The sequence below is a fragment of the Danio aesculapii genome, chromosome 25, assembly GCF_903798145.1.
Source record: "Danio aesculapii chromosome 25, fDanAes4.1, whole genome shotgun sequence".
Lineage (NCBI taxonomy): Eukaryota > Metazoa > Chordata > Actinopteri > Cypriniformes > Danionidae > Danio > Danio aesculapii.
In genome coordinates this window covers 36,619,615-36,644,292 of record NC_079459.1, presented here as the reverse complement: position 1 = coordinate 36,644,292, position 24,678 = coordinate 36,619,615, and the positions used below count along the sequence as shown (strand labels likewise).

The 24,678-nt window shown below is 37.5% G+C and overlaps 1 protein-coding gene across 2 annotated transcripts; it reads left to right on the top strand.

Annotated features, from left to right (window-relative positions):
• Positions 1-1,208: 1,208 nt before the first annotated feature.
• On the top strand, positions 1,209-22,819 carry LOC130219158 (DNA-binding protein RFX7). 2 transcript variants are annotated; one of them, XM_056451460.1, is made up of 10 exons: positions 1,209-1,576; positions 4,600-4,633; positions 11,510-11,595; positions 11,954-11,992; positions 14,437-14,559; positions 14,646-14,765; positions 15,398-15,479; positions 15,601-15,808; positions 16,308-16,609; positions 17,062-22,819. In XM_056451460.1, the coding sequence occupies exons 1-10, from the start codon at positions 1,476-1,478 to the stop codon at positions 20,599-20,601; spliced, it is 4,635 nt and encodes a 1,544-aa protein (XP_056307435.1). In that variant the 5' UTR covers positions 1,209-1,475; the 3' UTR covers positions 20,602-22,819. The 2 variants fall into 2 exon arrangements, with proteins under 2 accessions (XP_056307435.1, XP_056307436.1); XM_056451461.1 differs by lacking the exon at positions 11,954-11,992.
• The last annotated feature ends 1,859 nt before the right edge of the window (positions 22,820-24,678 follow it).

Genomic DNA, 24,678 nt, shown 5'->3' with positions numbered 1-24,678 from the left:
TCAATTAAAACAGGTCTTCATTTTTAAAAAAAAAAAACTTTTACAACGTCTATTAATTCATCAATACTGTTTAATTATCTTCCTTGCAATAACATTATTAATAATAACAACAATAAAACAGTAGATATTTCTTTAAAAGTTGAATGTATATTTTATTATAGTTTATAGATGCATCTATACAACTAGAGTTTGCTTGTTTGATATTTAAAATATGTGGCTATAATAAATATAAATATATATATATATATATATATAATATATATATATATATATATATAAATATATATATATATATATATATATATATATATATATATATATATATATATATATATATATATATATATATATATATTTACACTGTATTTGGCAGAAATTTGATTCATAATGGTCTTGAAAAGGTCTTAAGGAGTCTTAAGTTTGACATGGTGAAACCCTGAACTACATGTTACTACAAGAATACCACGGTGCATGATGAATTAGGTTAATGATAATTAGCCAACACAAATCCCTACAGTAACCTTTGGGCATTTTTAGATTTTATTAAAGCTCTGAAAGTAAGAATGAAGATATTAAAGCTGCTTTTCACTCCTAAAAATGTGATTTATGAGAATATTCTGAGAAATATAAAGCAAATCTTTCCATAACTTTCTGAATAAATCATTAGCTGTGTTTACATACAGTAAAATGAAGTCGTTTTCAGCTGATGTCACATGTTTTAGACATATTTAGTACTGTGTTTGTACCATACATCTGATAGAAATACATATCCAAGAGGAAAAGTGCAACCAAAACACAAATACCTTCTTAAATTGTACCATGGTAATACTAACTAATCCCACTGCACTCTTTGAAGCATATTATATCGATAAGTGTATCAAATAAAGTACTATAGCATTGCATTTGACCTTAATACATTTTTGCAAAGGTTAGTGTTATACTGAAGTATATATGTACATCATATACTAATAAAACACTGTTTTAACATTCATTTATTCGTTCATTTTGCTTCGGCTTAGTCCATTATTTATCAGGGGTCACCACCGCGGAATGAACCGCCGACTATTCCAGCATATGTTTAACGTATTGTTTCTCCTGTTATAGAATTCTGCATTTAATTAAACGTAATGAATTGGTTATTCTCCGAGTGTTATTTTCTCCGGTTACAGTACACACTCTCAGTCGCGCGCACTCACGCACGCGCGTCTCGTGCGCATGCGCAGATCCCGCCTGCAGCTCGGTCCGTGGCGGCTGCTGGTGTTTCTGTCCGCCGCGCCGAGAATCTCCGTGTTTTTCCGCCGTGATCTCGCCCGCCGCCGTTTATGCGACCGCGCCCGAGCTCCGGGGTCGGTCTGCTCGGTCCGCACTCCCGGTAAGGGCTCGTCTGTGCTCGTCCGCGGGCGTTATGCGCTCAGATGAGGCCTACAGGCTGAAACCGAGCCGCTCTTCCTCCTCTGCTCCTCCTCCTCACCGTGATGGCCGATGATCAACAACAACCGCCCGGTGCTCCCGGTGCGTCCCTGCAGAGCCCCGAGGCCACGGCGCTGCAGTACAACAAGATCAAGAATTCCATCTGGTACGATAGTCCGATCTCAAAACACACACGCACACACATATACAAACACACTCGTCCGGTACCGTGTTATTTGCGTGCATGCGGTGTGTGTGATTGTTTACTCTGCATGTCTGATGTCAGCAGGCCTGGGTCTGATTTCCAACAGCACTGCATTTGTTGCATGATTTCAATGATGCATTCGTTGTTTGCATGACGTCTGATTTCAGTGCATGGCCTTTGTGATGTCATTTCATGTGCATTCTGATTGCTAATTGCATGTTTGAATTCGGTTGCACACACACACTCGCCCTGTACCGTGTGTTTTGCGTGCATGCGGTGTGTGTGTGATTGTTTACTCTGCGTGTCTGATGTCAGCTGGAGTGAAGGCCTGGGTCTGATTTCTAACAGCACTGCATTGGATGCGTGATTTCTGTGATGCATTTGTTCGTTGTATTATATTTGATTTCAGTCCATGGATCCTGTGATGTCATTTTGATTGCTAATTCATGCATGATTTCATTGCATGTCTGATTTTCTGATGTCATTGCATTGTTAGCAAGGGATATCTGATTTCAATGCATGTTTGATTTCTGTATTAGACGCATGATTGTTATTGATGTGTTTGGTTTATTGAATGATTTCTAAATCATTTTATGATTTTAATATAATTTGCATGATTTCATTGATGTCTGATGTTTAAAACCATTGCATGGCATTTGTTGTTATCATAGCATATCTGATTTCAATGCATGTTTGATTTCTGTATCAGATGTATGATTGTTATTGAATTTTATTGCATGTTTTCTAATTCATTGTATGATTTTGATAATATTTGCATGGTTTCATTGCATGTCAGATTTTGTCATAGCGTTGATGTTTGATATCATTGCATCATTGTTAGCATACAAAATCAGATTCCAGTGCATGTTTTAATTCTGTATTAGACACATAATTACTGAAATGTTTACTTTTATTGCATGATTTATAATTCATTTTATGATTTCAATAGTATTTGGATGCTTGATTTGGTTGCATGCGGATGATGTCTGATTTTCTGATGTTTTGTTGATGTTTTGCATGGCATGATTTTTTTATTTAAACTGTACTATTTTGGGCTTGTGTGATTTCTTTGAATGATTTCCATGCATTTCTCCTTTCTGATAGCATTGCAATGGATGCATAATGCTTATTCGAATCATGTTTGATTTTTTTGAGGATGAATTTTCTGATTTTTTTCAGTCACTGTTTTCAGATGCATGTTGTATGATTTCAAATTTCATTGATTTTAGATGCGCGATGATCATTGATTGCATGGGGATGATTTCTGATGTCATCCTATGCATGTCTGATTTGAAATGCGTAATGAATGTCTGACTTCATCCTATAGGTTTCATGATTGTTTTGTGCAAGGGAGTTATGATTTTAACTGCATGTCTGATTTCAGTTTTTTTTTCATGCAGTGAATCACGTCTGATTTCTTATTTCATATGATTTTATATGTCTGATTTCAAATGCTTATTGACAGTCTGAGTATTCAAAATGCACAAGATATCTGATTTCAGTTGCATTGGATGTGCATGGGCATGTCTGATTTTATTTCACGGATTGTATGATTTGGTTGGATGGCACATTCTTATGGCATGCCATTGTCAATGCATGATGCATCTGCTTTCAGATGCATGTTATATGATTTGAGCACATGTGATTCAGACAAAAATCAGACAAAAATATCTGAAGTCAGATATTGCGTGCAGCAAAATCAGGGAATGAAATCAGACATCATGTATGTACTGAAATCTGTGTGTCTGATTTCTGATGTCGCTGCATTAGCATGTCTGATTTCTGATGTGGTAATAGCATGTCTGATTTAACATGTCTGATTTCTGATCTATTTGCATTAGCCTGTCTGATTTCTCATGTGCTAATAGCATGTCTGATTTCTGATCTATTTGCATTAGCTTGTCTGATTTCTCATGTGCTAATAGCATGTCTGATTTCTGATGTCATTGCATTAGCATGTTTGATTTCTGATGTCATTGCATTAGCGTGTCTGATTTCTGATGTGCTAATAGCATGTCTGATTTCTGATGTACTTGCATTAGCGTGTCTGATTTCTGATGTCATTGCAATAGCATGTTTGATTTCTGATGTCATTGAATTAGCGTGTCTGATTTCTCATGTGCTAATAGCATGTCTGATTTCTGATGTATTTGCATTAGCGTGTCTGATTTCTCATGTGCTAATAGCATGTCTGATTTCTGATGTATTTGCATTAGCGTGTCTGATTTCTCATGTGCTAATAGCATGTCTGATTTCTGATCTATTTGCATTAGCGTGTCTGATTTCTCATGTGCTAATAGCATGTCTGATTTCTGATGTATTTGTATTAGCGTGTCTGATTTCTCATGTGCTAATAGCATGTCTGATTTCTGATCTATTTGCATTAGCGTGTCTGATTTCTCATGTGCTAATAGCATGTCTGATTTCTGATGTATTTGTATTAGCGTGTCTGATTTCTCATGTGCTAATAGCATGTCTGATTTCTGATGTATTTGCATTAGCGTGTCTGATTTCTCATGTGCTAATAGCATGTCTGATTTCTGATGTATTTGCATTAGCGTGTCTGATTTCTCATGTGCTAATAGCATGTCTGATTTCTGATCTATTTGCATTAGCGTGTCTGATTTCTCATGTGCTAATAGCATGTCTGATTTCTGATTTATTTGCATTAGCGTGTCTGATTTCTCATGTGCTAATAGCATGTCTGATTTCTGATGAATTTGCATTAGCGTGTCTGATTTCTCATGTGCTAATAGCATGTCTGATTTCTGATGTATTTGCATTAGCGTGTCTGATTTCTCATGTGCTAATAGCATGTCTGATTTCTGATGTCATTGCATTAGCGTGTCTGATTTCAGTATTGTTTGACGTCTGATTTCACTGCATTGACCTGATGTCTGTTTCATGGTTTTTCTGTGACTGCATGCTTGAATCCACTGCTGTTTCTCAGAGCTCTAATAGTGTCTGTTGTTCTTCTTTTACAGCAAATCTGTACAATCAAAAGTGGAGAGTATATTGGTGAGTCTCTGATCTCTTCACTATTGTTTCCTTTAGCAGAGGTTATCCTTATTTATCATGCAGATGTATTGAATAATAAAGCATTGTTTTTTTGATGAGTGCACAGTTAAAGTATGGTAAAAGAATTGTTATAAATATTATTAATATGTGCATGCAACTATTCACTGAACATTGGTGTTTTATGGTGTTTCCACACCTGTGGTTTGGTTCATTTGGTCCGGACCAAAGGGCAACAAATGATGCATTGTAGCTTTTCCTTTTCACACCACACTGATTGCTTTGGTCCAAACTGGTTGAAAAGATTCAAAATGCAGTCATGTGACAAAATCCACATCCCTCATTGGCCAGATGTTATTGAACATATTTCCCAAACTGCTTTTCGATTGGTCAGAATTAACATGCGGGAAAATGTCAGTGGAACTCAATGCAAGTAAACAAACCGGCAGACACAAACTGTCGCTGCGCTGGCTGGTTGTATCCCTGGTCATAGTACACTATATAGTTTGTAAACATCACTTTAGACAAACTACACATTTGGAGAATGAAGCGCAGCTGGAAAACAGTGTTTTAATGCATTGCAATCGGTGAAGGCGTTAGGAGGAGGTGTAAATTAATTTAGCTAAACTGCGACATGGTCATTTTCCGGAAATATTACCAACAATCCATCAGGTAATTTCCCTCTCTCTCTGTTTAAAACTGTTGGTAAAGCGCTGTCAACAGATATATTTCCTCCAAACCCCATAAGATGGTACAGCGCATCAGACTACAGCAGCTGGATTAGTCCAAAAGCCACAGTACTTTTTGCGGTCGGGTCTGTTTTAGTGCGGATCATGTTCTCACCACAAATGAAACGTTCCAGTGTTTGTTTGAAAGCATATCGAGACCACCTCTTCAAGTAGGTCTCGGTCCGCTTTTAGTGCGCACTTGAGTACGATTGCTACATTCACACCTGCCCAAACGAACCGCACCAAGGAGAAAAACGAACTCTAGTGTGATTCAACCAAACTAAATACTGCAGGTGTGAAAACACCCTTATTGAATACATGTTTAAGTTTAAGTTTTTAGACTTTTTATTTGATATATTTTGTACTTTTATCAATAACCGTTGCCACTTTTTTGGGAGGTGAATGAGGAAATATGAAATTATTATTATAATTACTTTATTATAATATATATATTTGTACTAATAATGCTTTACTTTTGCTACTATGACATCAAATAATTAAATGACAAAGTTTTCATTTCTAGAAATGGCTTTTGCTGCTGATTTGGTGTTTATTATTGCAAACGTTGGCTGATAAAAATGCACATTTAATTTTTTTAGTTGATTTGATTTGTTATTAGTATCAACATCAGCCACAGGCCATTTTAATATGTATTAATAATTTTACTAACACAAGGCATTTTGTATTTTATGTTAATATACTAATATTACATCTAAACTATTGTGTATGTTTAAAAATGCAAATATTTCATATTTATCTTAAAGTAAATAGTATAGTTTTTGAATGAATATAGCCAATGCTGCTAATATGAGATTAAAACATACATACATACATAAATAAATAAATAAATAAATAATGGTAGTATACTTTATTTGCTAATTCATTCACAAGAAATATGTAAATTCGATGTAATGTAGTATACTTGTCATGTCATTTTCCTTCAGCTTTGTCCATTTATTCATCAAAGGTGGCCACAACAGAATGAACCGCCAACTATTCCAGCATACGTTTTACATAGCAGATGCCCTTTCAGATGCAACCCAGTACTGGGAAACATCCATACACACTCATTCACACACACACACTCATACACTACTGCCAATTTAGTTAATCGATTCCCCTATATTACATGTGTTTGGACTGTGGGGGAAACCGGAGCAACACCACTGAGCCACCATGCTGCCCGTAGTATACTTGTAAATATTCTAATTAAATATTTAAACATTTGATACAATTTATCAAATATTGTGTAGTTTAAATAATTCTTAAACAGTTTATTTAAATTAAGCACTTACAAATGTCAAGTTTAATATAAAAAAGGTTATTTAAGTAGTAATATGTAGTATACTATTCTTTAACAAGAGTTAATCACATATTTTACTATATTTTGATTAAGTCGCACAGACAATTGGACTAATTTACAGGCATAATTTAAGCTTACACCTTAATGACCTGAATGTGTAGTATTTACTCAATCACCCTGCACATTTACTGCGGTAGTCCTTCGATGATCATGTAAATGTAAAGGTGTTTGAATATGATAATCGCGCAGTATTAATCAGAGTGGGCTGTAATTGTTATTAGCATAAACTGTGCAGTGTTTACTGATACTGTAATGAACTGAACGAGCTGTAAATGATGGAGTCGTTCACTTTTAATCACTGCTGTTCAGTCAGATCAATGCTTGTGTTTTTAGCTGTTTAGAGGGGATTTTTGGGGGGTTTCTGATCTACAGTATAAAGTGACATTACAAACAACTCTAAAAAAACGCTGGGTTGTTTTAACCAGATTAGGGGTCAAATATAGACAAAAGTTGCTCTATTATAGGGGAAAAATAATAATTATTACAATTATTTAATTTAAATGATTAATTTAACTATTTTAAATATTTATTCTGTAAATACATTTGCTGTTACTGTGCATTTTAAAGATCATGAAATTTAACAATTCACAATGCACAAAGAAGACAAAGTAAATAAAAAGTCTTCATAATTATGGAAAATTATATATATATATATATATATATATATATATATATGTGTGTGTAGTATATATGGATGGCATGGATGGTGGCTCAGTGGTTAGCACTGTGGCTTCACAGCAAGAAGGTCGCTGATTCGAGTCCCGGCTGGGTCAGTTGGCTTTTCTGTGTGGAGTTTGCATGTTCTCCCTGTGTTTCCTCTGGGTGCTATGGTTTCCCCAACTGGCCAAACACATGCGCTATTGTGGAATTGATGAACTAAATGGCCATAGTGTGTGCGTGTATGGGTGTTTCCCAATACTGGGTTGCAGCTGGAAGGCCATCCGCTGTGTAAAACGTGCTGGATAAGTTGGCAGTTCATTCCGCTGTGGCGATCCCTGATGAATAAAGGGACTAAGCTGAAGAAAAATGAATGAATGAAGCAAATGGTGCATCTTCCGCGTAAGAATTAAACTTGATTTGTTTCTTGTTAAAGCTGCTAATTTCCTTCAGTCGAGAGCAGTGAGTGATTTTGTGTTTGTCTTTTATTGTTTGATTAATAATAATAAACGCAGTCTGCAACAGGAATATAGCGCACTGTCACTTTAAATGTTATTGCACACTGAATCTGAAATTTTAGTCTGTAATTTTCCAGAACAAAATCAGAAGAAATTAGATCCAAATAGCAATACATTTTTAGTTTTTCTTTAGTTTAACGCACATTTGGCTTGATGTTTTTGACATTTGGACTTGGTTCTCGTATGTGTATATATATATATATACATATATATATATATATATATATATATATATATATATATATATATATATATTATAGGTGGGCATAGATTAATTTTTTTAATCTAGATTAATTTCTGGATTAATCTAGATGAAAATGGCTTATTTGAATTCTGCCGAAGGCATTCAGAATATGTGTGCTACCCAATCAATAAGTGTTTGAGAACGGGTTTCTCAAGCCAGGTGGCGCATTAGACCAGGGGCTCATCTCCTGTTTCCAGAATTCATCACAAACTGCTTGAGAAACTGTTCTACTGTGATAATTGGTGATGAAAATAAATGATGTTCAATAAGATGTGCTTGTGTTCACTAACTGTTTATTCAGGTAAACATGAATTGTGAACTTTAGGCCTACATAAGCTCCAAACAGAGATTTCTGAAGACCTTAATCTGACTAAAGTCATCACTGAACTAAACAGAAATGGAATTAAGACATGTGGAGTCTGCAGATATTAGTGGCATTACTGAAGTAAACACTGCAATCAAACTATTACCGTCATGTAGGACTTTTCAACATATTTTCCGACAAGATCCACACATGGTCAGTAAAGGACCTCGCACACACACACACACACAAAACACACACAAAACACACATTGCGAAATGCGGATGTTTTTTCCATTTGGTGTGCGTTACTAAATTACTTAACACTCTCAGCAGTCCTTACTCCTTATTTGCGTCTAATACCTCAGTTTGTCACAGCAATATGAATATAAAACATATAAATATAAAACAAATAAATAAACAATTTCATGTCAGAATTCTAAAAGGAACTAAAAACTGTTTTATATATTTATTTATTTTCTATTTTTTGTGAGCTTGTTGTTGTTAAAACACATGAAAATAAAACACAAATCCAAGGTCCAGATAACAAACAAACTGAAAATATTTTGGTTTTGCTTTAGATTTTTTTAACTTTATTTATTATTAAGTATTTAAAAAACTACAAAATTCACTTCGAATTACCAAACAGAGTTTATTATCTATTATTATTATTATTATTATTAAATAATATGTGTTGTTGTTGCTGCTGTTTCGGTGCATATTGGACTATATGCCTATATGTACAAATCATAATAAAATAAAATGTTAATTAGCTGGTAACTGTTTGAAAAGAAACATTATAACATTGCCATTTCAAATGCGGCTCGTCCAATCAGAATGCTGAGTTTGATCTGGCTGTCCTATAAATATGGGACCCAATGCAATATAATATAATATAGTATAATATAATATATAATATAATGCAGCTGGAAGGGCATCATATGCAAATGCTGGATAAGTTGGCGGTTCATTCCTCTGTGGCAATCCTTGATTAATAAAGCGACTAAGCCAAAAAGAAAATAAATCAATGAATAATATTTTATATAATATAGGCGGCACGGTGGCTCAGTGGTTATCTCTGTGACCTCACAGCAAGAAGGTTGCTGGTTCGAGTCCCGGCTGGGCCAGTTGGCGTTTCTGTGTGGAGTTTGCATGTTCTCCCCGTGTTGGCGTGGGTTTCCTCCGGGTGCTCCGGTTTCCCCCACAGTCCAAACACATGCGCTGTAGGGGAATTGATTATCTAAATTGGCTGTAGTGTGTGTGTGTGTGTGCATGTGAGAGTGTATAGGTGTTTCCCAGTACTAGGTTGCAGCTGGAAGGGCATCCACTGTATAAAACATATGCTGGAATAGTTGGCGGTTCATTCGGCTGTGGCGATCCCTAATGAATAAAGGGACTAACCTGAAGGAAAATGAATGAATGAATAATATAATTCACGCAGTGTAAAATGCAGAGTTAAAGCACCTGTTGCTGCTGTACAGATAGCCGCTCCATCAGATGTGATGTTGTATCATTAATAACTGCAGTGATTAATAAAGCAGAAAGACTGAGATTGGCAGCAGTAAACAGATGGATTTATAAGTTCTTCTTATCTATTATTTTATTTGCTCCTCATTGGCTGTCGAGCCTCTCCCCATTCATGAGCGCCGTTTCACCTAGTAACACACAGGCCAATAAGATAGAGCGCAGTGAGAGGAATTCATTCTCTCCGGCCAATGGGAGTGTCAGGTGGCCGGAGCCTGTGCTGAGTGTCAGCGTGTTTACAGTCAGGGTTTACATGGCAACCAGAGGAGAGCAGAGCTGGTGTGCATTTCTACTGGGGATACTCAGAATACAGACTACAGGACTACAGGAGCAGATCTGCTGTAATGTAGATGTATAGAATGACATTTCCAAAATATGTACTGTTGGTGTGCCTCCAGGAACAGGGTTGGGAAACACTGCTCTACATTACTGTGTTGTTTAATGCTAAACGAATGACTCGAAATATAGAAGAATGACATTTCGATTTGTAATTCAGACTTATTAAAAGAAAATAAATTACATTTTCAGATGTTTTTGTTGTAACAAAATTTGTAAAAAAATAGATATATTTATATATAAATATTTGCCAATTTTTTTAGGTAAAATTATTTGTTAAAATAAATTAATTTATAAAAAAATATTGAATAAATAATATTGATTCATTAAAATTGTCATTCTTTTTTTGTACTTTTTTTCAATGTTATTGTGCATAATCATAATTTAATGATTTAATCATATACTTTTGAGCTGTAAATAAAAATAATTGTCAAAAAATCATGTTTTTTTCTCATAAGAAAAATTAATCATAATAAAATATGAAGTTTAATGGAAAAGTAGCTTGCAGGTAGCATCTTTTTTATTTTGCATTTTATTTTTATTTATTTTGGGCTAATTGTCTCATATGTATTGACTTATATTTCGCATTATAATAACCGAATTATGTATAAAATTAATTTTTTTGCATAGAAAGTTGTAAATACTGAAGTTGCAACATAAATTTTGATAATTTGTGCAGTAAAAAGCATAATCTTGTCTTTCTACTACATGTTTTACACACAAATATATACACTTCTACTGTATATAAGTCATGAAATGCTGTAATTATTATTAAAGTTAAGTCTTGCATGGGTAAAAAAACTTAATATGTTTCACAATCTATATTGAAAACACTATATTAATAATAATGCATGCAAAGAATTAGAAATATTAAATACACTTTTTTCCAATAATCACAATATATACCTGATTTTTAACACATTCACTGCATTTATATCCTCTACATCAGTGTTTCCCAATCCTGTTCCTGAAGGCACACCAACAGTACACATTTTCAACCTCTTCCTAATCAAACACACCTGAATCAACTCATCAGAACATTAGAAGAGACTCCAACACCTGAAGTTAATGGGTCAGAAAAGGGAGACATCCAAAATATGTACTGTTGGTGCGCCTCCAGGAACAGGGTTGGGAAACACTGCTCTACATTACTGTGTTGTTTAATGCTAAACGAATGACTCAATATATTTGTGTTGTTCTTTCATACAGCAAGATGTGGAGAAGTTTACAGATATCGAAAAGCTCTACCTCTACCTTAAGTTGCCTTCTGGTCCCAGTGGTGGCAATGACAAAAGGTACAAATCAGTTTCTATAAATATGCTAATTATTGATTTCCATTTCCCCCTCCCCTTTTTTTATGATTTGAATACATCACAAGTCATGATTCTGTGCTTTTGCGATATCAAATACACTCACAGCATATGTCTGATGTTTAAGATCCACTCATGTTTGCGTTCAGTGAAACATGAATATCTGCTGATTTTTCTTGCATTTATCGTGCCGTTTATTGCATTGAGCTAATCATTTCACCATTTGCATAGATTTTTTGTGTGAATTATGACATTGCAGTACCAGGCTTCCTATGTTTCATCATTTGTTTCCCCTTATCTGTCCATCATGTCAACCCCTCTTCCCCAACATGATGTCCAATAGAACTGAAAATCAGAGGGGCTCTGCAAGTCCTGCATTATGGTACTACAACTTTAACTATATTAACGGGAAAACACTTATACAGGACTAACAAACGTACACGCAGTGGGCCTCATTCATGAAACATTCAGAAATGTCTGTGGGATACAGATCTTGCTGAAAACTCTCTGTAAAAAATTCATAAACATCAGATTTTACAATTAAGTCTTTCGTAAATTAGGAACGAATTCGCGCTAACGAATTGACTAATTCAAATTTGATGCGTTTATGCTAATGGATGAGTTCTAGTCATTCGTAAATAAGGTATGATTGCGCGCTAATTCAGATTTGATACTTAAACGTTTATGCTAATGAATGAATTCCAGTAATTCGTAAATAAGGCATGGTTGCACCCTAATTCACTAATTCAGATTTGATACTTAAACGTTTATGCTAATGAATGAATTCCAGTAATTCGTAAATAAGGCATGGTTGCACCCTAATTCACTAATTCAGATTTGAAACTTAAACGCTTATGCTAATGAATAAATTCTAGTCATTCGTAGATAAGGTATGATTGCACGCTAATTCACTAATTCAGATTTGAAACTTAAACGTTTATGCTAATGAATGAATTAGTCATTCGTAAATAAGGCACGATTGCATTAATTCGCTAATTCAGATTTTATACTTAAACGTTTATGCTAATGAATGAATTCCAGTCATTCGTAGATAAGGTACAATTGCGCCCTAATTCACTAATTCAGATTTGAAACTTAGGCAATTCAGATTTGATACTGAAACATTTATGCTAATTAATGAATTACAGTCATTCATAGATAAGGTGCGAATCTGTGCTTTGTTATTTAAACGTTTATGCTAACGAATGAATTACAGTCATTCTTAAATAAGGCACAATTGCGTTAATTCGCTAATTCAGATTTTAAACTTCGCTAATTCAGATTTGATACTTGAATGTTTATGCAAATTAATGAATTCTAGTAATTTGTAAATAAGGCATATTTGCGCTAATTTGCTAATTCAGATTTTATACTTGAACGTTTTTGCTAATGAATGAATTACAGTCATTCGTAAATAAGGCATGATTGTGTTAATTTGCTAATTCAGATTTCATACTCTTATGCTAATGAATGAATTCCAGTCATTCATAGATAAGGTACAATTGCATGCTAATTCACTAATTCAGATTTGAAACTTAGACGTTTATGCTAATTAATGAATTCCAGTAATTCATAAATAAGGCATGGTTGCACCCTAATTCACCAATTCAGATTTGATACTTAAATGTTTATGCTAATTAATGAATTACAGTCATTCGTAAAATAAGGCACGATTGCACGCTTATTCACTAATTCAGATTTGATACTTTGTCAAGTCGTATTTGATACCTAAATGTTTATGCTAATTCATGAATTCTAGTCATTTATAAACAAGGCATATTTGCACTAATTCGCTAATTCGGATTTTAAACTTTGCTAATTCAGATTTGAATGCACGCTTATTTACATTATCATATTCCGGCCTATAAATGAGTATTAAACAGGCCTTACTTAAAACTCTCCTCTGGATTCACCAGACGCTTCGTAAACATAAGACTTAACATATAAACGTGTATGTCAATCAATTCCAGTCATTCATTAATAGGTCACTGGCTCATTCATATTAGCATAATCCCCACCTATAAATTGCTATATAGTAAATAAATGTGTATTACAGAAATGATTAAAAGCTGCAGATTGATAAATCACTTCGTTAACATCAAATTGGACCGTTAAAAGTTTGTTAATGAATTCCTGTAATTCGCAAATGAGGCATGAGTGCATGCTCATTCACATTAGCATAATCCCCGCATATAAATTACAACTACATAAGTTACGTGTCCAGGAACGCAGTGAAATATACTTGACTCCTTTTTAAGATAAGGTTCCAACACACACACACACACACACACACACGCATATATATATATATATATATATATATATATATATATATATATATATATATATAAATGTAGTCAAAGGTTATATGCCTAACAATAAATATTCAATATTGTGTCCACCAATGCATCTTCTATAAATATCCAGCAGGTGGCGCTTGAACAGGCTTTTAATGGGAATCAGTATTGGTGTTAAACATATTACTATTATCTTATTTTGAAGAATATTACTGAATACTACAATTCATTAAACAATATTAAAATCTCCTTTGTTGTACAGTTATCGTACATATACTTTACGATACAAGTACTATACGATTAGATGGCATTATCCAAATTTGCAGTTATCAACTCTGTGGTCGGCATCAGGTGCAAGTTTGCTTATTTTACATCTGACAATTAAAAAATATGAACACTTTCTTGAGAATCGTTTTACGAACAATTTACAGAAATCTTCGTTCTGCTCATGTTTCATGAATGAAGCCCATTGTCTGGCGCACCAACATCACTAGTTCAGGCCTTTCTTTTTTCCCTGCTTTCCAAATAGCGACCAGAATTCCATGTCGTCCAGTCGGACTCAACAAATGTACGCATTTAACTGGATCCGAAATCATCTGGAAGAGCACCCGGAAACCTCACTGCCAAAACAAGAGGTGTACGATGAATACAAGTGAGTGCTTGGACACGGCTCTGAAACACAAAGACCAGAAATTGAGTTGCTTGTACTCATCAGATTTTGTTCATGCTGTGTTGCAGGAGTTATTGCGACAATCTGGGTTACCATCCTTTAAGCGCAGCTGATTTCGGAAAGATCATGAAAAACGTTTTTCCGAATATGAAGGCACGCCGTTTGGGCATGAGGGGGAAATCAAAATATCCTTTTCTGTAGTCAAATCTGACACATTTACTTATGCAAAACATTTGTATGCATTGCTCAAATGTCATTAAACAGGGTGTCCACGGGGTCTTAAAAAGTATAACAAGCTGATAAATCACTTAAGAGAAATGCAAGGCTCTTAAAAAGTATTAAAGGTCTTAAATTTTAATTACAAGGTATTAAAATTAGTTTCATTTTTGATTGTACAATGTGTAAATTTGATCTGCGAATATTGGGATGCTGTGTAGTTTATACCATCGATAAAGTCCTTCTAGATTTGACATCACGCTGCTTTGTCCTGGGTTTCTGTAGACGCCCCCTGCTGGATTATCATTTTTATATTATATGATTCTTGTTTTAGATTCTTGTTTCTCACCATCAGTATTTAGTAAATACTGTAAGTTAAAATGTCTCCAGTGTTTCCAGTTTAAAGTTGGTGTTCAGTCTCTTTAAACCTGAAGGTTTTAAAATGTATAGAAGCCATTAAAAAAGGTTTCAAAGGTATTGAATTTCACTGTCAGATTCCTGTATATAACCTGGGTCAATTCTGACACATTTAGTTATGCAAGTCTTTGTATGCATTGCTCCAATGTCATAAGAATTGTTTTGATCCTTTACAATGCATCACATACTGCTACAGTGGGCTGAGGAAAAAAGCATTTGTGCACATGCCATCGCTTCCTAACTTGGACTTACACAAATCAGGAGATGGGGTCAGTGTCCTGTTCCTGCTGAATCACAAACCAGATTTCTATCATTTTTCTATCGTAATTATGTTTGTACATCATGAATTATTGATAAGAAGATCTCCGTCCTATCTCTGCGCTTTTTTAGTGTGAATTGTTGGAGTCGGCAGGACAGTCTCCTAGTGCGGAGGACGAGATGCGCTCTGCAGCCTGCGGTCTGGTTTGCGAATGGGCTCAAAAGGTTTTGAGCCGCCAGTTTGACAGTGTGGAGGAACTGGCACGCTTTCTTCTTAACAGTCATTATATAGGCACTAAGTCCATGGCAGCTCTTACTGTTATGACTGGAACCCCAACAGGCAAGAATAAAAAATTACCTACATCAGGGGTGCCCAATCCTATTGCTGGAGCACAGATTTGCTCTTGTCCTAAATACACACACTTAAACTTTCACTAAGCTCTTCTACAGCATAAAACAAATACAAATATTACAAAGGTAAGCTTTAGTTGAGCAGCTTACAGTGTAAGGCTCAATCATCAGCAATGCTTTCTCCTATTTGTGTCATCAATCTGGCAGCCTGCGAGTTCGTCGAGTGGTCAGATGAGTGACCGGGTGAAAAAAAAACAAACTCTTTAATATTTTGTCAGTCCTGCATATTGTAGCTTTAAGATGGTTATCAAGCTCTCACTAGAAATTTCTAGGCTTATATGTGGGCGAAGTACACATTTTTAGGATGTTAGACCTTCAGAAGTAAGATTGGGCACCCTTGACTTAGTTTACGCATGATTACACTGTTTGGAAAAATCTGGTGTTCAGTCTATGTTCATTTCTTAAAATCTGTTTGATAAAAATTACAGGTATGAAAACGCCAACGCCAGCTTCTGCTTTTGTGCCAACTGGTGAAGCCAACTCATTCCAGCCCCAAGTGAAGACCCTTCCTTCACCCTCCATCGATGCCAAACAGCAGCTGCAGCGGAAGATCCAGAAAAAACAGCAGGAGCAGAAACTTACCTCTCCGTTGCCCATGGATGTCCAGGCCAGAAGGGCAGAGGCGGGTACACCTGTTCCTGGATCCAGCTTGACCTCTTCAAGTCCTGCACTGCTGTCCCCTCAACCAACCATAGGAATTGTTGTCGCTGCTGTTCCGAGTCCTATCACGGTAAGAAAGTTCTGGTTTGAAAAGCTATGTTTTCACCTATTTTTATGGCCATTTTGGAATATCCCATGAAAAAAATGCTTAATAGAACCCCCAAGATATGCATACGTTTTAAAACTGCTGATAAAATAAATATGGGCTCAACTGAATGGGATAAACTTTTGATAAAATGTTAAATGTAAACCTTTACTGAATGAACTCAATATGTAGCAAAAAATCATGTGATTTTTAAGAGATCATGTAATCAAATTGTGCCTTTCATTTTTCATATTCTGAGGCCCCACTGATTTATTGATATGAAGACAAAAATGCAGCCAACTCTTTCTTTTTTTATCTGGTGCCAGTTTATCACTGCTCATTGGATGAAATCCCTGCTTTAAAATGTAACAAAATGTACTGCAAAAAAATGACTTTGATCGATGGACAATTATTTCAACTAGGGTTTTGTTTTGTAGGTTCAGAGAAACCGCCAACTCATGACCTCTCCAAGTCCTGTTGGAGCAGCGGAGGGAAAAGTAGTTCCCGTTAACTTCCAGGTCGTGACACAACCTGTTAAGCAGTCTCCAAAAACACCCCAGAATATCCCTGCCAGCCCAGTTGGTGACAGGTTGGCCAGACACCGATATGCCCAGATTTTACCTAAACCTTCTGCCACAAGCGCCATTGCACTCCGCTCGCCCCCAACACTCCTCATCACCAACAGCCCAATTAAGACAGTGATGCCCACGCCACATGTAAGCTCTGTAAATGTGGTCAAGATGACTGCAATATCACTTGCACCTAATAGCAGTAGTACTCCTACCCCATTACGACCTGCCTCAACAGGAATCAGTAGTACAGCCTCCCTGGAAGAATCTAGCCAAGCTCAGAATGGGGCGCCTGTCATGTCAACTGGACTTGGGAAAGCTGGGCGTCTTTCCTCAAACCCAACCATATCAGCATCCACCGCTACCAACGAGGTGAAAGTAACATTTGAAGCTGTGAATGACTCAGCTACCGCTGCAGATAAACAAAGCACTGCATCAGTTGCAAGTACAGGACTAAAGAACGAAAGAGCCACTAAATTCAGGGCTTCCAGTGAACCTTCTCTTCTTATTAAAGCGTCCCCTGTGCCTGAGAGAGTGACAAGGGCCAAGAGTGACTCCACAACCCCTTCAAGTACAATCATGGGGGCTCTTGCCCCAAGCAGCAATAATAACAACAACGATCACCCAGAAAATACTTTGTATTTAACTGTTACTAGCCAGAATGTAGACGCCGAATTGTCATCCATTTGTGCGGTGGCAACTGCAAGCACTTCTAAAGATGCTGTGCTTGGTTCAAAAAGCCCTCGAAAACGCTCTGCATCTGTTTTGGAAACCCATACAATCCCAGTCAAAAGAGTATTCATTTCCCAGCAGCCATTGGATGTTAGCAGTAATGCCAAGCCTGGTCTTGTAATAGCAGCTAAAAGGATCCAGAGACCTGGCACCCCAGCAAGACCAGAGAGCGCTCCGTGCAAAGTCACACTTAAACATACTAGCTCTCTTCCAACTCAAATCTTGGCTCTCTCTGACACTCCCATTGGAGTTCTGGACACCTCTCAGACTGTTAATACTCTGAGCACTACGCAGATAGAGAACGATGTTGCTGATATTAGCTCGGATGAAATGGCTTCTGGTAATAGCACAGTTTTACTCCAGCAAATCCCAAGCCACCAACAAATAAGCAGTGCCATCACTCAGGAGGTATCTGCTGTAAATGAGCTTAAGAGCTCGCTGCAAGACTACTCACAACAGATTCAAGCAGAACACAAGCAGATTGCAGCTAATCCATTGCCAATGATAACCCAAGCATCTGAGACCTCCAGTCAGCTCACTCTTCAGCAGGACATTGTTGATTTTGCAGGATCCCAAGCTAGCATTGACTATTTTCCCTTCAATGATGATGATATGACCCAGGATAGTATTGTCGAAGAGCTTGTACAGATGGAGGAACAGATGAAGCTGAATAGCAGCTTGCAGTCCTACCTAAATTGTGTGGATATATCCATACAAGGTCAAGCCACAGTTGGCCAAGGAGCGATTTTGTCACCCCATCAGACAAATACACAGTTCTATCATTCCTCTCACAGTAGCACCACGCCAGTCCACACACCAACTCCGACACCTACACCGACACCCACACCTACTCCTACTCCTACCTCCGAGATGCTACCAGGGGGTCATAGTTTGACCAGAGAAAGTCCTTGTTCCCGAATGGCAACTGTTACCCCAGTGGACAGCATCTTGGGTGGGCGCCATACACCCATCAGCACTCCACTGTCAAACTGCAGCAGCAGTGTTCCTCCAAGCCCCATTGAATGCCGCAATCCATTTGCATTCACTCCTATCAACTCCAGTATAACTGGTTATCATGATGGTAGCGTTGTATCGAGCAGTCCAGTGAAACCCATGCAGAGGCCTATGGCCACCCACCCAGATAAAGCCAAGCTGGAGTGGATTAACAACAGGTACAACAGCACTGCAGGGTCTCCCGTTATCTCCACCAACTCCACCATTGGAATTCTGCCCAGTTACCAAGACCTGGTTGAGGACCACTTTCGCAAACCACACGCCTTTGCCATTCCTGGCCAAACCCTCCAGTCTCAGTCAAGGCATCAGGATGGAAACTTGGGAAGGCTGACAACTATTTCTCCCGTGCAACAGGGACAGCAAACCACCCTTAGTAGCAAGCAAGAAAGTTTTGCAGTCCCAGCTCCATTAGACAATAAAGGGGCAGGAGGCACAACTGCATCTGGAGGTGGAACATTCCGGTGTCGCAGCGTTAGCCCGGCAGTTCGCCAGCGCAACCTTAGCGGCACCACTGCACAAACAGTCACCACCACCCCACGGTCTGTTGTTTCTCCCTTTAACTGCCCCCTGACATCCGAGGTCCTGAATATTCTGTCAAGCAGCCAGTCTGTGGTCAGTGCCAGCAGCTTGGCCCAGAGGAGTCAATCGGTGCCACTAAACATCATGATGCAGTCTGAACTGCTGCCCGTCAGTCACCAGGCACAGCAAAGCAATAGTGCCAAGATCACCACCGTGCTCCTCAGCAAGATGGACACTGATGGAGACGATGCAGTGCGAGGGCTTGGTGTAAATAACCTACCGGCTAACTACACAGCGCGAATGAACTTAACCCAGATCTTGGAAACAACACAAAGCTTTCCTGTAGGCCCAAATTCTCAAAACCAGCAGCTGCCTCTGGACTCGAGCCCTTCACCTTTTGACTTCCAGAAGACAGGTTACCTCATGAGCACAGGGGAAGAGCAAGTCGCCTTCTCCAGTGGTGAGACCCAAGCACAATCAGGCCCAGGACTGCAACCAACAGAAGAGCAGCTTGATCTCCAAGAACCACAGCTAGAGCTGCAAGATCAACAGCTGCAACTCCAGAATCAACAACTGCAGCTTCCAGATCAGCAGTTACAACTGCAAGAGCAACAGCTGCAGCTTCCAGATGAGCAATTACAACTGCAAGAGCAACAGCTGCAACTCCAGGACCAACAGTTGCAACTCCAGGACCAACAGTTGCAGTTGTCGGACCAACAACAGTTACAAGATGATCCTCAGCAGCACTTGTTGCCCCAGACCTCACAACAGGTCGTGGATCAGGAGCAGCAGGAGCAACTGGACTTCAACACTACTGTCAAGGATCTCCTGGGGGAGGACAGCCTCAATCCCAGCTCGCAACTGGTCGGACAGGTGGCTTCAGAACTCAGTGCTGTCGCCTCTGACTTTTCTAGTGATATCCGCTTAACTTCAGACCTTACAAGTAGCATTAACGACCTGAACACTTTGGACCCCAACTTGCTGTTTGACCCCAGTCAACAGCAGGACCAATATGAAGACGCCACACTGGAAGAACTTAAGAACGATCCTCTGTTTCAGCAGATTTGCAGCGATACTGTGAATTCTGCTGGTTTTGATTGGCTGGAGAATAAAGACCAGCCAACAGTGGAAATGTTGGGATAATATTAATTCCTGATCCTTTTACTTGTCGATGTTGCTGTCGTCGTCGTCGTTGTTGTTAATATTTATGGTTTCCGTTCAATGTTTCTTTTTTGTATTGCGATGTTTTGTGTATCCTAAAATATTGAATGACGTGTCTATTCAGCAAAAATCTGGACACTTTGGACTGTCCAGTGTAAAGTGCCAGTCTGAGGCTGAATTTTTTACAGTCGTTTTGTTTGTATTCTTGTCGTATGATTTCATAGGTCATTCCAGTCATTTCTCCCCTTATAGTAGTAGATCAGTAGGTCAAATATTTCTTCGGGTTCCAACTGGTAGAAAAGTACATCATCTGGTGCACAAGCTTAGCTTGATTTAACATTTGCATGCGTATTTTGCTCCTGTATTTTAACAAAATGCAATATTCCAAGTGACAAATCATTGACTCTGAGGAAATCTTTTCAAGTATCTTTGGAATTGCGATTTTGGTAGGAGTGTACCCAAATATCGGCAAAGCTGAAATATCACATTTACATATCCTAAACCAGTCAGTTCAATGAACTGCAGAGATTTTAGGTGCTACTTGGTGCTGAATCGCATTAACTGAACCTTTCATCAGCTGTCATTTGTTTTGTCAAAGTGATTTTGGGGAAAAAGCTATTTAAGACCATAATACTCGTACTGTTAAATCCAAACTTTTGGGGAGGGATGGGATTTTTGCTATCAATTTTTTGGGAGGTGGGGGGGCTGAAGAGAAGACTCGTCTGCCTTATTTCCAGAGTCTAAGGCCTTATTTTCCACCTCATAAAAGGCTTCAAGAATTTCTTAAAATGTCAAACTTGGTGCACTTAAAAAAACGATGTTTTTTGTTGCGATTAAGCCACTTTGTAGGTTTCCGCACCTTGTTTAGCACATCATTTCAAACCGGTAGTCGCGATGGTATGGTGATGGCTAGATATATATACAAACAACAACCTGTGTAGTTTCTCCGGCCTTAACTCCATACCAAAGAGAAGCTGTCGAAGAACAAGAGATGTGGTTGCCATCTGAAAGGGATCTTTTAGGGAGCCACAGTGTTCGTTTTCATTTTGTTAGGCGAATAATAGTATTTGTGTAAATTGTGTATACGGCGGATGTACAGGTGGATGGGGGGAGCATGTTGTACAAGTTCAAGGTAGTGCGACATTTGTACAAAGGACATAGTGGTCATCATGAGATTTCCATTTTATCGAGACGCTAACGGTAGGTAGATTCGAGTGCCCTTAAGAATACATTAAAGAAAACGCCAGCACGATATTTCGCTTGTTCCGTTTCTGGCTTTCCGTGATGTGCTAGTAAGTAAACGCTGTCTGTTGGATCTGTAGCTTGCTAATGTACCATTTTTCTTAGGTTCTGCGTACGCAGATGTGACGTGTACATGGAGAGAGGATATTATAGCATGGATTTATGGAGAAATTAGGTAATGAATTTTTAGCTAGATGTTGTGTGCAGAGACGAATCAGAAGACACTGGAAATGGTTTGACATTCAGATATAAACGTTCATCTTATTGCACTAAAAAGGTTTGTTTGTGTTATTTTAGGAAACAATTGGTGCCCACGTTACTAAAGACAATAAATGGGGAATTATTATTCGCGCTAGGAAACGATTGCCTTGTGTAGCAATGAGCTCTAATCTCAATGAGATCCGCGTTGTACGACTTCTCGTACCTGAGAAGAAAATATGAACCTATGAGATTGAAAACAAGCCGACATGCTTCACCGTGTTGAAATCGACTGTATGTGCGCATGTATCTATGGTAGTATTCGTTGTGACACTCCTCTAGCCAATCCGAGCGGGACGAGAAGTAGTTCTTCAAAAGCTATATGCATTTTAAGATGTTTACTAAGTTAAGTGTTTCTGTTGATGAATGTTTCTTTCTTTTTTGATATATATATAAATATAAATATATATGAAAAAATGCCTATGTGAAGAAAGCTGTACATATTTTTTATGTTATGAAGGCACTGATCGATTCTGTTTTTTTAATTTCCAGTCCTCTTTTGATACGCAGGGATGGCGGTGGTCTGTAGGTTTGAGCCTCTGATGTGCTGTTTATCTGCTCCATGTGGACAGTAGCTTGTTAATATTGCAAAAGCGTTTCAGCGATGTTTCGTTCTTTTCTTTTTGTTTTTCCAATGGAAAGTACTCGCAGGTGAGATTTTTTAAGTGGTTTTAAAAGCCAATAAACATTTTTTAAACAACACTGTTTCGTGCTGTTCTGTGCGTGCTTGAGTGTGTGTGTGTGTGTGTGTGTGTGTGTGTGTGTGTGTGTTTGAGTATTGGCGCCCTCTGGTGGCTCACACTGACACTGCAGCAGAAAAGCAAAGCGTGATGGGATCTCAGAAAACAGCAGCAATCTTCACTATTACTTATTTAAATCCACCTGAAGAAATTATTTCACCTCCAGCTTGGATCAGACATCAGTTTAGGTAAGCATTTATGTCTCAGCATTTTTATTGACACAGATTTAAATTAAGCACATATTCCATATCATTTATAAAGTTTACATTACAAAGAACTGTAAATATTAGTAGTAAAACAAGAATAATAATATATAAAAATAAACATTTTAAAGTAATTATAAATCAGAATAAACTACATTTAACAATCAACATTTTAGGATAAAACAGTAATTACAAATAATAATTATCAGTATTTTTACAAAAATTTGTTTATTATAATTTAGGTGTGTGTGTGTGTGTGTGTGTGTGTGTGTGTGTGTGTGTGTGTGTGTTTGCAAGCGCATCACTTTTTAGTGGTCAACTCTCTCTTTTTGTGACAGGCATTAATGTATTGTGCCGCTAAAAGGACACAGTCAGTTCTTCAGTCTCCACCTCAGCCTGAGCACAGTGTGGGCAGATGCGTCTCTCTCTGGGTTGCCAGTTCTGTCTGTATCAGCCCGTCTCTACAGTCAGACTGTGAGCATTCAGTCTATATTTGGCCTGTATTTTTATTTTTTATTTATATGTAAATGTGACAAAAAATGCTAAATATAATGGAATATGTATTGAATTATATGTATGTATGTGTGTGTGTACATATATATACACACACACACACACACACAGGATTGAAAACATTACATTAGAAAACAAGCATAGATGTTTATGAATTTGTATTTGGTGTATTAATATTTATTTGCATTATTTAAATATAATTTAAATTAGATTTATTTACATTATTTATTTATATATATATATATAGGGCATCATGGTGGCGCAGTGGGTAGCACAATTGCCTCACAGGAAGAAGGTCACTGGTTCGAGCCTCGGTTGCGTCACTGGTCATTTCTGTGTGGAGTTTGCATGTTCTCCCTGTGTTGGTGTGGGTTTCCTCCGGGTGCTCCGGTTTCCCCCACAGTCCAAAAACATGTGGTACAGGTCAATTGGTTAGGCTAAATTGGCCATAGTGTATGGAAGTTTCCCAGTACTGGGTTGCAGTTGGAAGGGCATCCGCTGCATAAAACATATGCTCGATAAGTTGGTGGTTCATTCCACTGTGGCGACCCCAGATTAATTAAGGGACTAAGCCGAAAAGAAAATGAATGAATATATATACATATATATATATATATATATATATATATATATATATATATATATACACACACACACCAGTAGTGTTCACTATTTAGGATGCGATCTCAGAATATTCTGTATTATAATTATTGTTCTATATATAAACTCATATTTTGTGCATATTTAATAAACTTTACAGAGTAATTTTAGTTTAAACTTTCTAAAATAACAATTAAAAAATACTAAAATATTTACAAAATCATAAACTAATTGCAAAAATGAACTTGGAAAAAATAAACTGAAATAACCATCGTAAAGTACAGCGTTTAAAGTAGGAGTGTTTATTTGAGCTGTACGAGTGTAGATTTCTGTCTGATCAAACACTGACATTAAAAGCTCCTCTGCATATTCGATCAGATCTGCTTTTGGGGGAGCAGAGGTCACTGTGTCCAAGCCAAAGGTCAGAGGTGATCTGACTGGGGGTTGACCCTGACCATGAATCTGACCAATGAGAGCGCAGCGCAGCCCTTTCCCATGATCCC